Source organism: Marmota flaviventris, chromosome 7 (genome assembly GCF_047511675.1).
Source record: "Marmota flaviventris isolate mMarFla1 chromosome 7, mMarFla1.hap1, whole genome shotgun sequence".
NCBI classification, from domain to species: Eukaryota; Metazoa; Chordata; class Mammalia; order Rodentia; family Sciuridae; genus Marmota; species Marmota flaviventris.
In genome coordinates this window covers 101,182,725-101,196,441 of record NC_092504.1, presented here as the reverse complement: position 1 = coordinate 101,196,441, position 13,717 = coordinate 101,182,725, and the positions used below count along the sequence as shown (strand labels likewise).

The window sequence follows — 13,717 nt, the reverse complement described above, 5'->3', positions numbered from 1 at the left end:
ACATTTCCAAAGATAAATATTAGGAGAGGAGATTTAAAATATACAAAGCCCAGTTAAAACCATAAATGTTAAAAATGACAACTTCCAAAGACTTTTATACAGATTTTATGTATTTCTGTTACAAGAAAGCAAATAATGATGCGTATGAATGACTTGATGATGTACTAGGCTCATAATGACATGTAATTTTGAGATGGATGATTGAAGTGAAACTGTGAGAAGAAGAAAATTACACATTTGAAGTGATAATATCCCCACATCTATTTGTTGAAAAGGTCCTGTTGAGTTGTACAGGTACACATTCCCTTTGTCAAACAACTTATATTAAACTCAGGGCAGATTGCATTCCACACCACTAGATGGCACCATGCACAAATGATAGTTCTCTCCCTCTATCCAAATGAAGGAAGCCGGCCTTCCCCAAACTGTGTAAGCAGGATGTGGCACATTGGATGGCTGATGAAGTGGCTCCCTATGAAATGAACTGTTCTGTCCAGACCTTCTAAGTTGGAAAGCAATCTAACAGCTATTACTTCACTCCCAAAGAGAAGGAAAGCAGAATTCTTAGTGAAAATTGACATATGGTGTGTTGTTTGGAAGGAAGTTGTTCTTCATCTGATAGGAAACATGAGCTCTGTGATAGAGGAGTAACTTGCAAGGAGTCAATCATTCTTCCCTCTTCTAGTGGTGAGGGGTTGGACCAAAAAACAAGCCTCTGAAGTGAACCCTAAGGGCCTTCAATGGCTTTAACAACACCATTCCTGCTTGCTCACTGTTTGTTGATATTTTTTTAATCAAAATTTTTCAGCAAAAGTTTTGGGATTGATTTCATATGTATAACTACATATTTTCTCCCCTCTATTTTTATGAGGTACAAAAGTTCCTTTGAATATCCAGATCAGATTTCTTGGTTTCTATAGATGATTCTGCAACACCAGTACTAAAGAACAATCTTGACAAGTTTATTTTAAGATGCAGCCATGGACAATAACTCCTGCTCTTTTAAAAAATATCTAAATTTTTTAATTTAGTAAAATCTCATTGGTACAGTCATTATCCACTGAACTTGTGTACTAGTGCAATCTCCCTCTTCCTGATCAGTGGAACAAATATTTTTATATATGGAAATTTGAATGCACAGGTTGGCTAGAGAGAGATTATACAATATGTATCTAAAACAAAAGATAAATAGTACAAAAGAGGCTCCATAACAAGGTACCAACTGTTCCTCAATCATGGGGCTGGAGAAATCTGAGAATATCAAGAGGTATCCAAAATGGGAGAGGAAATACATGTTATAAGATGGGATAAAATGTATAAAATGATTTCTAATTCAAATTCAGCCAGCATTCTGGATACCTCCAGCCTTAAAGTAAACCACAGTCATGTTTAGAATGTTCTTATTTAAGCACACTCAGTCTTGGTTTGGCTTCTGGCTTTGACTTTGTTCCCCACCAGCTGAATGAATGGATTCACTGTGTTAAATGAAGAGCCTGTGATGGTCCCAAGGAAACTTCCTTGTTGACACAAAGGAGTTTGTTGACTAACATTTTACAGGTTAAAAAAAAAATTGGGGGGGGGCTAATTAAGTAGCCTTTGTAAATGTTACTGAATATTATTAAAGCAAAGACTGGGGGGAATAAAACACATCAAGTTCCTACTGCAGGAAGAACTTGTAGGAATGATTTTGATATTAAGAAAACAAAACAATAACAAAGCAGAATTTACCACTAGTCAGGAAGGCAAGAAACCTAGGGGTCCCATGAGAGGAGAAGAACATGATACTAAAGGGATGCCGTCTCTCAGCGAGCAGCATAATGCAAGGATATAAAGAAAGGACTTTAAAGCTGAACAAATATATTGCAGGCTAGAATAATTCTCTGCCAAGTCAAAATGATTTGAAAGGCATAATGTAGTGTGTTGGGGGGAAGGCTAGCTGACTGAATGATCCAGGTCAGAGTCCGTTATCATCTTCAGACTGATGAATGAGACTGGAGGCCTAACAATGGAAGTCCAGCATTGTTGAACCTTGAAGGTGATCTGATCCCACCCCTTATGTTATAGGTAAGGAAGCTGAAATCCAATGAGTTTTAATGCCTTCCCCAAGGCAGTTCAGCTAGACAGAATTGGTTTTCTGATTTCTAGCTCTTTTCCCAACCACACTGCCCCTAAGGCAGACAGAGTACTATGGAGAGTCAACGTGGCACACACAACTACACTACTAAGTGAAATTCAGGGGGAACACTTCTCATAGTAAGACGCAAAGGAGAAAGACCCTGTCTGAGCAAGCTGAAAGAACTGATTGATAAGCCAGTGAGTGCTTACTACCTTTCCAGGGTAGAATGGTAGAAGAGGGTCAAAGGTCAAGGAAGCAATGCCTGTTGGACTAAGCTGGTCACCCCACCCACCTCTTATGTGAGGAAGTGAGGCAGGTCTAGTCAATACCAAATACTAACAGTACTGCTAACAAAAACAGAAGTTAAAAGAAAACCCTTTTTACTAAAATACTTGTAGATACTCATCAATAATAATAATGATACTTTTTTTAAAAAAAATCTTTAAATTTCATATTACAAACACGCCAAGAAGAAATGTTTTGAGCGTTTGAACATGAATCACTATCTTCCCTGCAATGCTACAGCTTTATTCCTAAAGCACACCAGGCAGGTGCACCCAAGGCATAAGGAATCTTAGTCATTTCTCCTTTACATTTAGATTCTCCCCTTCCCTGATACAAACAGTAACACTGGTTCTACAAGTTCTAGAAACAGAACATTGATTGGGAGGATTATCTGAGACACTGGATGTACGAGATTTGTAGCAAAAGTCTGACTTCTTTGTAAATTACTAATCTGAAATAGACACAACAAACCGTCCACAGCTTCAACTTCAAATGATTTGAACAAAAATAGAATGCGCCATGGACAGTGTCTGCATCCCTGTCCAATTTGATGTAAACAACATTTGTAGAAATTGGGTTTGTTAAGAAAGTTTATCCATATATCTGGATAGCAATAAAAAGCGTTTCCTAGGAAACTGTAAGATCCTGTACCATACAGCATACAGCCCAACTAAGAGGAAAATTAGGTTGACTTCTAAATTCAAGGTACACATTTACACAATTTTTCTTAACTCCTGTGATACTGTCCAAGTCAAGTGGGCATGTACATTGGTAGTCGTATCTGTTCTTCTCTCTCCCGCTGCCATCTTGCCTGTGAAGCTCATTGGTCTAGTTTGGATTTCCTCCTCAGCTGTGTTTTCCCTGGACGGCCACAGACTCCCTGTGCATTTTCCTCCTTCACCTTCATTTCCAGTGTGGTCAATACTGCCCTTCTGCTGCTAAAGACACTACTGTTTCATGTCTTCCCATTTCTTCCAAGACAGCTGCCAGCATGCTCAGGTTTCCATCTGGGAAGTTCTGTGCCTCCCAGAGATCCAGGATTACACCAGTGGGGCTTGATTTGGTGGCAAAGTAATTCAAGTACCTGTAATTGGGAATGGGAAAATGTGCTGAAAGGCAAGATTTATGGATCTATTTTCTCTTCTGTTGTTACAGGGCGGAACTTTTCTGTCTCTCCATCTGTCTTGAAGTATCTTGGCCCCACTGTGGTTTACAGTGAGCCATCCTAAATGACTAGCCCATACTTAATTAGATCAGCTCCAGACAGGAGACGTGATGTTTAACTTTGTTAACCTCAACTCTGAGTAAGATAATTTAAGAGACAAGATGTCTATGGGTCATATCCTAAACAGGAAATCAAGAGACTTATGTTTTCTTTCCAGCCCAGGATCTTTGACAGGTCGTGCCACATCCTTTGCCCGGTGGTGATGGCAACATTCTACAAAGTGGAGGCTCCTGAGGTCTCATTATAACTTAATATCAATGCTATGTTGGCATGATAATTATTCACCAAGCATTAGGTCCTGCTCCACTGGAGATGAGGAACAATAATTTAGTGAATGAATATAATATTTAGGAGCATTTAGCCTATCAACTTGGCAAAGTAGGTCACAAAACCCCACGCTTACAAATGTCAAACAAACCAAGAATATATCTGTGAATTAGGTTTGTAAGTCTGTATTGTGAGATGTAAAGAAGCAGCTTAATACAGGTTTGCAGAATGAAAAAGTAAATAGATGTATGGATGGGAAAGAAAACAAATGCTGCGTTATGTCTAATAGTTATCAGTCCTGGAGACCTGTGTCTAACAGAAAGTAACAGAAAGAAACCAGTCTTGGAGCCTGGCCACACCCACCTGTCCAGATTTAGCTTATGGGCCAGCATCCTCCAATCATGGCCTCTTGTCTGTGGGGCATCCAGGCTGCTGCAGAGCTTCTGCCTGATGGGAAGAGGGATGCTGAAAGCGCTCGGCCCTGTGACGGTGGTGATGGTGCTGGCAGGATCCAGCAAGGGCAAATCTATGCCAGTAGGTTCCTGCAGGAACAGCACAGCATTATTTCTGGACAAAAGCAATCCCTATTGAACTCATGAACATAATGCCTTGCTTTGAGTGATAAGAAGAGAATGGGTGCTGTTATTCTCCTCAGTAAGAATGGCTTCTTATAGACCTGAAAGTTAGGCCTCGCTGTAGGTAACTTGGCCTGGAGGTGGACAGAAGTACATTTTGAGCTAGTTTGCATAGCCTTGCCTCCTAGATCTATGGTAAGGATTAGGTAGATGAAAAGCTCTGTTGTGATTCAATCATGGTTTTTGTAATGGGATTCTCTAGGAGGAGAGAAGAGAGGGAATATCAGTAATCCTAAAGGTTGAAATTTCAAGAAGGGAAAATGTTCAAAAGGGCATTTCTTTTGAGAATGAACAGATTTGAGATTAGAGAGCTACTGGAAACCATCTGACCCTGAAGGAAATGCCCTGGACCAGTGCCTGAGTAAACTCTTTCTCTGACCCTGCAGAAGGTGGTTTGCTTCTTTCTTTTCTTGCTGGGTAAAATGGAACAAGTCTAAACGATATTAAATTAAGACAAACTTTTTTATAGAAAATGATAAACACAGTATATTGCCTTAGGGCGAGCTGCTAACAGCAGGCATCCTCCAATTGCTGCACATCCTTTTTTTAAAAAAAAAAAAAATCTAATTTTAGCAGAGAAAACTATAAATTGGCTCTTAAAATAGTTTCAGCTCATAAAACAGCACAAATGCAAAAATCGGAATTTCATCTGCAAGAGAAATTCTAATCATTTTCTGATCACTTCTGTTGGTTGGAAAAGCAAAAGCAAATGTTGCCTGGGAACTATTAAAGCAATAAAAGAAAATCTACTTAATCTATGTTAAATGTCATATCTCGTGTTCTCTCTCTCTCTCTCAAAGCAGGTTAGTTACTCCTTGGTATGCATAATTAGTTGCTGGAGGATAAACTAGCCACACAGAGTCTCAGCCATCATGAAGTTTCTGATGTCCTGCAGAGTGCTCAGCCCAGGAGGTCAATGCCACAGTTTCCCAGAGTCCCCTGTACCTGCTCTACACTGCTTAAGTGGCCTCTACAGATATGTGAGTGCTGGCACACTGGCAGGTAGGTGGGGTCTCAGCTATATGCATCCCAGTGTAACTGGCAGTGCACTCTGTATTCTGGGATCTGACTTCTAGTCAAATTGGCTGCTGACTTCTAGTTTTGTGAATTCCCACTGTACAGGGACCATCCAGGGATTTGTAGGGTATTGTTGAAGCAAAACTAATTAATTTTTTTTTTTTTGCTATAATGTGCACAGTGGTGTTGGCTGCAATCACAGTGTTTCGCCTCAAAATCCAAAGCTTGGCAAACAGATTCCCTTGGCTCCTTTGTGTTAGTTCCAGCACATACCAGGATTTAAAGGACTGTGGTATGAAACATAGAAGCATCCAATGTGAGCTGGAATACCTGAATGAATATCACAACCTGCTTCTCTTCTCCCCTCAGGCACAGAGGTCTTTCTGAAGAACAGGAGAGAGAGTTCCTGACCTCTAGGGAATAGAGTTTAAAGAAAGGTAACCAGAAGAGTGATCTGAGGATGCATGGCAGTGTTTATTAAAGGATTTATGTTTGTGATAGCTGAACACATATCCCAGTGCTCATATTGGACATAGAAGGAAGTATGGATGGGTTGGGGGGGGGGTGCAAGCAAAGAGGAATCCCATGCTATTCCTACAATATTGTGCCATCACCTGTGTAGAGTCCTGTTTTCTTCCTTTCTAGACAATAACGACAGGGCCAAGGGAAATCTACCATACTCCCTAATATACCACCACCTGATTGTCCCTGGGTGGCAGTGGAGATTAAAGTCTGCAAAGAGAGAAGTCAGACTTTTGAAGCTCTGACTTGTATCCCCTGAGACTCTCCTTATTACTGTCGGCCACAGAAACTCCCTACTGCTTACTGTGATCCATCCTGCACATCTGCCTGCAGGGTTCCAACGATGGGCATCACTATTTCTCTGTCTTTTCTCATTAAGAAGTGTTACATACCCCTCCTCCTGCATAAGTTCCAACTCATAAAATTTTTTATTAATAAGTATTAATTGTACATATTAATAAGGGTTCAGTGTGATCTTTCTATACATGGACACGAGAGGTCTTTCCATCTTCTAGTATCTTCTTTGATTTCTTTCTTTAGCGTTTTATAATTTCCACCTAGTTAGGTTTTTTCCCCCGGGTATTTTATTTTGAGGTCTTTATGAATAGAATTATTTTCCTAATTTCTTTTTCAGTGAGTTCATTATTGGTGTATAAAAAGTCACTGGATTTTGTATGTTGATTTTGTATCATACTACATTGCTCAATTTATCAGTTCTCAGAGTCATTTGGTAGAGTCTTCGATTCATATCACCTGCAGACAGGGGTAATTTGACTTCTTCCCTTCCTATTTATATCACTTTTTTTTTTCTTTCTCTTGCCCAATTGCTCTGGTTAACATTTGTAGTGCTACAATGAATAAAAGTGATGAAAGCAGATACTCTTGTCTCATTCCTGATTTTAGAGAAAATGCTTTCACTGTTTCCCAATTTAGTGTGATGTTGGCCACAGGGTTGTCATATATAACTTTTATCATGTTGAGGTATAATCCCTCAATACCTAGTGTCTTCAGAAATTTTATCACAAAGGGATACTGAATTTTATCAAAGGTTTTTTTTTTTATATTTATTGAGATGATCATGTGATTTTTGTTTTTGGTTCTATTTAGGTGCTGTTTTGTATGTATTGTTTTCTGTATGTTGACCCATCCTTGCATACCTGGAATGAAACCAACTTGATTGCGGTGTATGATATTTTTAATGCATCACTGAATTTGATTTACAAGTATATTATTGAGGATTTTTGCATCTGTGTCCATCAAGGATGTTGGTCTGAAGTTTTCTTCTGTTGTTATTGTTGTATCCTTATCAGGTTTTGGTGACAGGGTAATACTGGCTTCATAGGACAAGTGTAAAAAAGTTTTGTCTCTCTATATTATAAGATAGCTTGAGGAACATTGGTGTTATTTCTTCTTTAAGAGTCTTGTAAAAGTTGACAGTGTACCTGTCGAATCCTGGGCTTTGCTTTGTTGCAAAACTTTTTTATAAATGATTTAATCTCATTGCTTATTATTGATCCGCTTAGGCTTTAATATCCTCTTGGTTCAATTTTGTTAGGTTACACATGTCTAGAAATTTGTCTATATCTTCCAGAGATTTTCCATTTTATTGTAGTATAATTTTTAAAATAGTCTCTAATTATCATCTGGATTTCAGTGATAGCTACTGTAATATCTTTTTGTTTCTAATTTTATTTATTTCAGTATTCTCTCTTTCTTTTCATTAGTTTAGCTAAGGATCTGTCAGTCTTTTCACAGAACAAAGTCTTTGTTTCATTGATTTTTTTTTTCGTAGAGTTCTTTTAGTCTGTCTCTATTTCATTCAGTTCAGCTCTGATCTTTATTATTCTTTCCTCTACTGATTTTGGTTGCTTTATTCTTTTTTCTTAGGACATTGAGATAAATCATTATCTGAGGTCTGTTTTGTTTTGTTTTTAATGGAAACACTTATATCTATAAACTTCCCGCTTAGTGCTGTTCTTACTGTACCCCCATATTCTGATATGTTTTGTTTCCATTTTATTTCTTCTAGGAATTTATAAATTTCCCTCATGATTTCTTCATTGACATGTTTGTTCAAAAGTATATTGAACATTCTCTATGTGTTTGTATAGTTCCTCTTGCTGTTGATTTCTAGTTTTATTCCATCACAGTCTGATAAAATGCAAGAAATTGTCTTAACTTTTATGTGTTGAGATTTGCTTTATGGCCTAAAGTATGGCATATTTTGGAAAAAGTTCCAACAGCTGATGAAAAGAATGTATATTCTATAGCTTTTGGATAGACTATTATGTAGATGTCTATTAAGTATAGTTGATCTATAGTATAATTAAATTTGTGTTTCTTTATTGTTTTGGGGTCTCTCTGTAACTTTTATGTCCAGCTATGTTTATGATATTTGGGCCATACATACTTATAATCATTAAATTTTCTTGATGAACTGTTCCCTTTTTAAATATGTACTGATATTCTTTGTCTCTTTTGACTGCCTTTGGCTAGAAGTCTGTTTTGTTGGCTGTGAGTATAGCTACCCCTGATTGCTTCCAGATTCCATTTGCTTGAAACATCATTTTCTATATTCAATTTCAGTTCATTTATGTCTTTGTCAGTGAGGTGGATATCTTGCAGGTAGCAGATTTTTGGGTCTTGCTTTTTAATCCAATCAGATGGAATATATCTTTTAATTAGAGAAGTGAGACCATCTATATGTACCAATTATTTCATTTTCTCTTGTTTTTCTTTTGGTTGTTTAGAATAATATATGTTCATGTCTTTCTTAAAGGTTTGTTGGCTTATGGAATTAATAATGCTTGATTCATTACCAATTATTTGTTTACTCTTCTAGTGAGAATTAGTCTTTCCTATATTCTATGCTTGTGTTCATCTTGCTTTATTTTCTGTGTGTAGGATTCTTTAAGAATCTTTGTAAGACTTATTTAATTGTCATGAGTTCTTTCTGTTTATGCTTATCTTGGAAGGCCTTTATTTCTTCTTATTATATTAAGGATAATCTAGTTTGGCAGTTAGTTTCTCTCAGAACTTGAAATTTATCATTTCATGTCCTTCTGACATTTAGAGTTTCTGCTAAGAAATCTTATGATGTTCTTATGGGTTGAGTTTATAAATGACTTGTAACTTCTCTCTTGCAGATTTCAGAATCCTTTCTTTGTACTGTACTTTTGATAATTTAACTATATTATGACATGGAGAGTTTTTTTCTGATCATTTCTGGGGTCCTAAATGCATCCTGTATACCTTGATGTGCATATAAGATGTGATAATCTTCTGCTATTATTTCACAAATAGGTTTTCTATGCCTTTAGCCTGTATCTCTCTCCTTTGTCTACCCCTATGGTTTGCACCATTTATCTTATAATCATGTCCTATAGATCCTGCGTGTTTTATTCATTCTTATATTTTTCTTCATTACCATTTGAAGGTGATAATTTGTCAACCTTACCTTCAATATTATCTTCTTTATTAGGCTTGAGCTACTCATGATAAGGCTTTCAACATGATTTTTATTTGAGTTTTTGAGCTTTTTATTTCTAAGATTTGCTTGGTCATTTTTTAGAATCCATATTTCTTTATGAAATTGTTCTTTTACATACTTCATTCTCTTCCTTAATTCATTCAGATCTTTATTCTTATGGCCCTTGAATTCATTGATCATTTTTACATCAGACTTTTGAATTATTTGGTATTTCATTCACTTCAGTATCTTTGAAAATATGCAATGCTTCATTAATGTGTGTGCCATAATTGCACAGAGGCCATGCTAATCTCTGTATTGTTCTAGTTTTAGTATACGTGCTACCAAAGGAAGAACCAGCTTTTCTGTTTTTATTCAAGATTTCTTTGGCTATTTGTGTTTCCATTTGAATTTTAAGATTATTTTTCCTTCTTCAAAGAAGAAGGTAATTGGTATTTTGATGGGGATTGCATTGAATCTGCAGATCACTTTGGGTAGTATGGCCATTTTAATTAATATTAATTTTTCCATTTTTGTGTCTTCTTCAGTTTCTTTCATTAGTGTTTTTTTCATTTTCATTGTAGAAGTCTTTCACTTCCTAGATTGGTTTTCCTATGTATTTTATTTTTGAGGCTTTGTGAATGGAATTCATTTTTCTGATTTTTTTTCTTAGTTCATTATTGATATATCAAAAAGCTCCTGATTTTTTATTTTGCACCCTGCTACATTACTGAGCTTATCAGTTCTAATAGTCTAATAATGAAGCTTTAGGATTTTATATCTATAGGATTTTACCATGTGCAAAGAGGGATAACCTTATTTCTTCCCTCCATTTTCATTCTTTCTCTTATGAAATTGCTCTGCCTAAAACTTCTAGGAGTATAGTGGATAAGAGTGGTGAGAGTGGATACCCTTATCTTCTTCTTATCTCAGAGGAAATGCTTTCCATTTTTCCATATTGTTTGTGATGCTTGTTGTGGGTTTGTCATTATAGCTTTTATTATGTTGTGACATGATCCTTCTACACCTAATTTGTACCATGAAGAGATGTTAAATTTTCTTAAATGCTTTTTTCTGCATCTATTGAGATGATTGATTTATATCCCTCATTCTACTGATGTGATATATTATATTTAGTGATTTGCATATATTGAACCATCATTATATCCAGGGAATGAAACCTATTTGATTATGGTGAATGACTCTTTTGATATGTTGTTGAATTCTATTGGCTCATTTTTTTTTTCTTCTTTGCATCTATGTTCATCAGGGTATTGGTCTGTTTTCTCTTTTTGCTATGTCTTTCATTTTGGTATTAGGATGATATTGGTCTCATAAAATGTGTTTGGAAGGGTTCCCTCCTGTTAATTATGTGGAATGATTTGAGAAGAATGGTATTCGTTCTTCCTTAAAAGTTTAGTCCCAACTCTTCATTAAGCAGTGACAGATATTTTCATGAACTGTATCAGTGGCTCTTATCAGACCTCAGAGTTGGTGCATGTAAAGTGAAGAGCCTAGGTCCAACACAGAGTAAGAGCTTTCACAATTTCACAGTCTGACCCCAACCTTTCTCAGGTTGCCCCATCCTTGGTTTGACTTTATATGACTCATACTCTCAGAATAGACCACTCACTCTTCCTAGCACTATTTCCATGGGTGCCCTCTGACAGTTCTTCTGCCCTCTCACCTCTGTCTGGCATATCCCTCAAAGCATGGCTCAAATGGCATCCTCCTCCTTGGAGGCCTCCTAGGTCCCTTTCACAGTTCTTCTGCTTTCCTCCCATTCTGCCCTGTGCATTTTCTTGAACTTGTGTGTGACTCCTTTGATTTCTCAAATTTTGTGAAGGTGAAAGAATTTTTGTCATTCTTAGGACTGCTATGATCCCTAGCTTTGTGTTCTGAACATGGAACCCACTCAATATTTGTTGAAATGAGATAAAATATTTTTTTTTCCTGGTATAGGACATAGAATTCCACTCATGGAGTAGTGTGTTAATCTTTCTTCCAAATAAATGTGACTAGTGGGTTGATTCTTTTTTCATTTTTAGATCCTGAAGTTAAAGGGCAGTTAAAAATAGGCCTGGATCTCAGGATAGTCTGCTTCCATATTCATGTTGCTCCCCTTTTCTTGGTGAGTAAAGAACCATCACCATTTATGTAGGCGTTAACATCCTGAGCTCTCTAATCCTGGCTACTGTGTATATTTCTTTCTGTGTAGACAAAACAAGATCTATAGGGCATAATTTCTTGTCTCTCTTACCATATGGCTGACAATAGCCTTGGAGATAAAAAAAAAATACATGTACATTTACATTCAAATTTCATCTAGTAATTTCTTTTACTGTTAGTTTTTCTTTTACTTCCAGGTAAAAGTAGAGATCACTCTCATGGAATGCTTATTACAATAATTGTTTATGGTATTGGTACCATCTGTCTCTGATGTTATGATTCTCTTAAACATAAGATTTTTCAACATTAACCAAACAGCTGCTATGGGTGATGGCACATATTTCAGGGCCCCACAGGTTCTAAGCATATGCTGTACCACTGAGCCCAACCCTGAGCCAGACCTTGAATTCCCTAGGCCCAGGTAACCCTCCTGTCTCAGCCTCCCAGGTAGTTAGGACGATACTTGTGTACCAGTACACCTGACTTCTCTTTCTAAAATCACTTAGAAAAACTAAATTTTCCCAATTTTGAGGAGGTTATAGAAAAGCAGGTTCTAGAAAAGAGATTTAAATAGAATGGCTGTAGCAGAGTAATATTACATTGTACATTTTTAATATTTTTGTATATATGAAAGTGCTCTGGATCAGCTGTTCATAAAGATTTTAAGATCTAACAAATTTATCTGGAAAGCTGTTATTAGATAACTAACATCTTAAAACAATACTTTTCCATTGTCCAGAGTCATGAGATGAGCAACTTTGTGATAAACAAACTTGGGGACATATGCCATCTTTTCTTTTCTCTGGGAGCTAATTTGCGTTTGCTTGTATTTATTTGGTACTATGTAGAAACTGAGTCTCATAGAAAGGGAATCTGAAGCTAAGTTGATGAAGGATTCTGTAGATTTGGGTGGCAGAGTTAGTTTGAGAACTGGTTCCCCTAACAACAGTGAGAATGGTGGACATACCTTAAGCATGGGCTCTGGGCCAACTTTTGTCCACAGCATTTATTAACACCCACTCACCTAGTTTTCACAACATGCCCAACATATATATTACTATACAATTTAAGCATTAGGAAACTGAGGCCAGAAGGGGTCAATGCCCATATTCTTATAGAGCTATCTACCTGAGAATTTACTACAATGGGTCTTTGTCTATAGCTAAAACTGAGAAAAGGCCTTAAAAAAACTATAAGTTTCTTTCTGTATACCATTTATTGCCTTTGTGGTATTCTGGCTATTATTCACCCCACATCTGTCTAAAATAATTTTTTTTTTTTTTTTTACATTTTGGTATTTATTCATGCCCAATCTTTCAGACTTCTAGACATTTTCATTCTTTAACTTCATCTCTATATAATTAAAGTCAGGAATCTTTGGTACAGGAACCAGAGAGGTTCATGCTGTATGTCACCCACAGTCTAGTCTCCCAAGGTGCAACCTTGTGATAAACAAACTTGGGGACGTATGTCATCCATCTGCCAGTGAGGCCAAGGCCTATGTGCTTTATGGGAGTGCCCTTGGGTGGTGGAGGAGGGGTACTTGGGGGAGGGGCAACATATTCCTGACAAGGCAACTCATTCTTGGGAGGTAGGACATTGGAATTGGAGCACCAGTCCACCTGCCACCTTGCCCTGTGACCCTAGGAAGGAACAGAGTTCAGAAGAAAACAACTGCAACTGGAGCCTTTTCTCCATTTGTTTATGGTTTATCAGTCACAATGGACCCCTTCTCACAGTTTTTGGGTCTCAGGACTCCCCAGAGTCCTTTGTTCATCAGCTCAGGGCCTCAGGCTCCAACCTCAGTACAAGATCTCACACCCTCTTCTGTGTTCCCTGACCCTCATTCAAATGCTAAGCACAAGGTGGGACTGGTGACCCTGAAGGAGAGTCAGCAGAGTGCCTCTGAATCCCCAAGGTCATCCCCACTCTGGTCACTTCTTCCTTCCTCAGTTACATGCTCTTGTCTGTCTCACATGGGTAATTGCCTCCAAGGAGACTGCAGGGCTGGC

The 13,717-nt window shown here is 37.4% G+C and overlaps 1 protein-coding gene and 1 non-coding gene across 2 annotated transcripts in view; both read right to left on the bottom strand.

Annotated features, from left to right (window-relative positions):
- Positions 1-2,523: 2,523 nt before the first annotated feature.
- Positions 2,524-13,717, bottom strand: part of Unc5c (unc-5 netrin receptor C) — a 356,375-nt gene continuing 345,181 nt past the window's right edge. Inside the window, exons 15-16 of the mRNA XM_027926684.2 lie at positions 4,257-4,435; positions 2,524-3,485 (exon numbers count right to left, since the gene is read on the bottom strand). Coding sequence (XP_027782485.1) covers positions 3,320-3,485; positions 4,257-4,435 — 345 coding nt within the window. The 3' untranslated portion in view covers positions 2,524-3,319. The remainder of the gene's footprint in view (positions 3,486-4,256; positions 4,436-13,717) is intronic.
- Positions 9,790-9,893, bottom strand: LOC114085620 (U6 spliceosomal RNA). Its single transcript, XR_003581509.1, has one exon. It is a non-coding gene; the product is annotated as a U6 spliceosomal RNA (small nuclear RNA).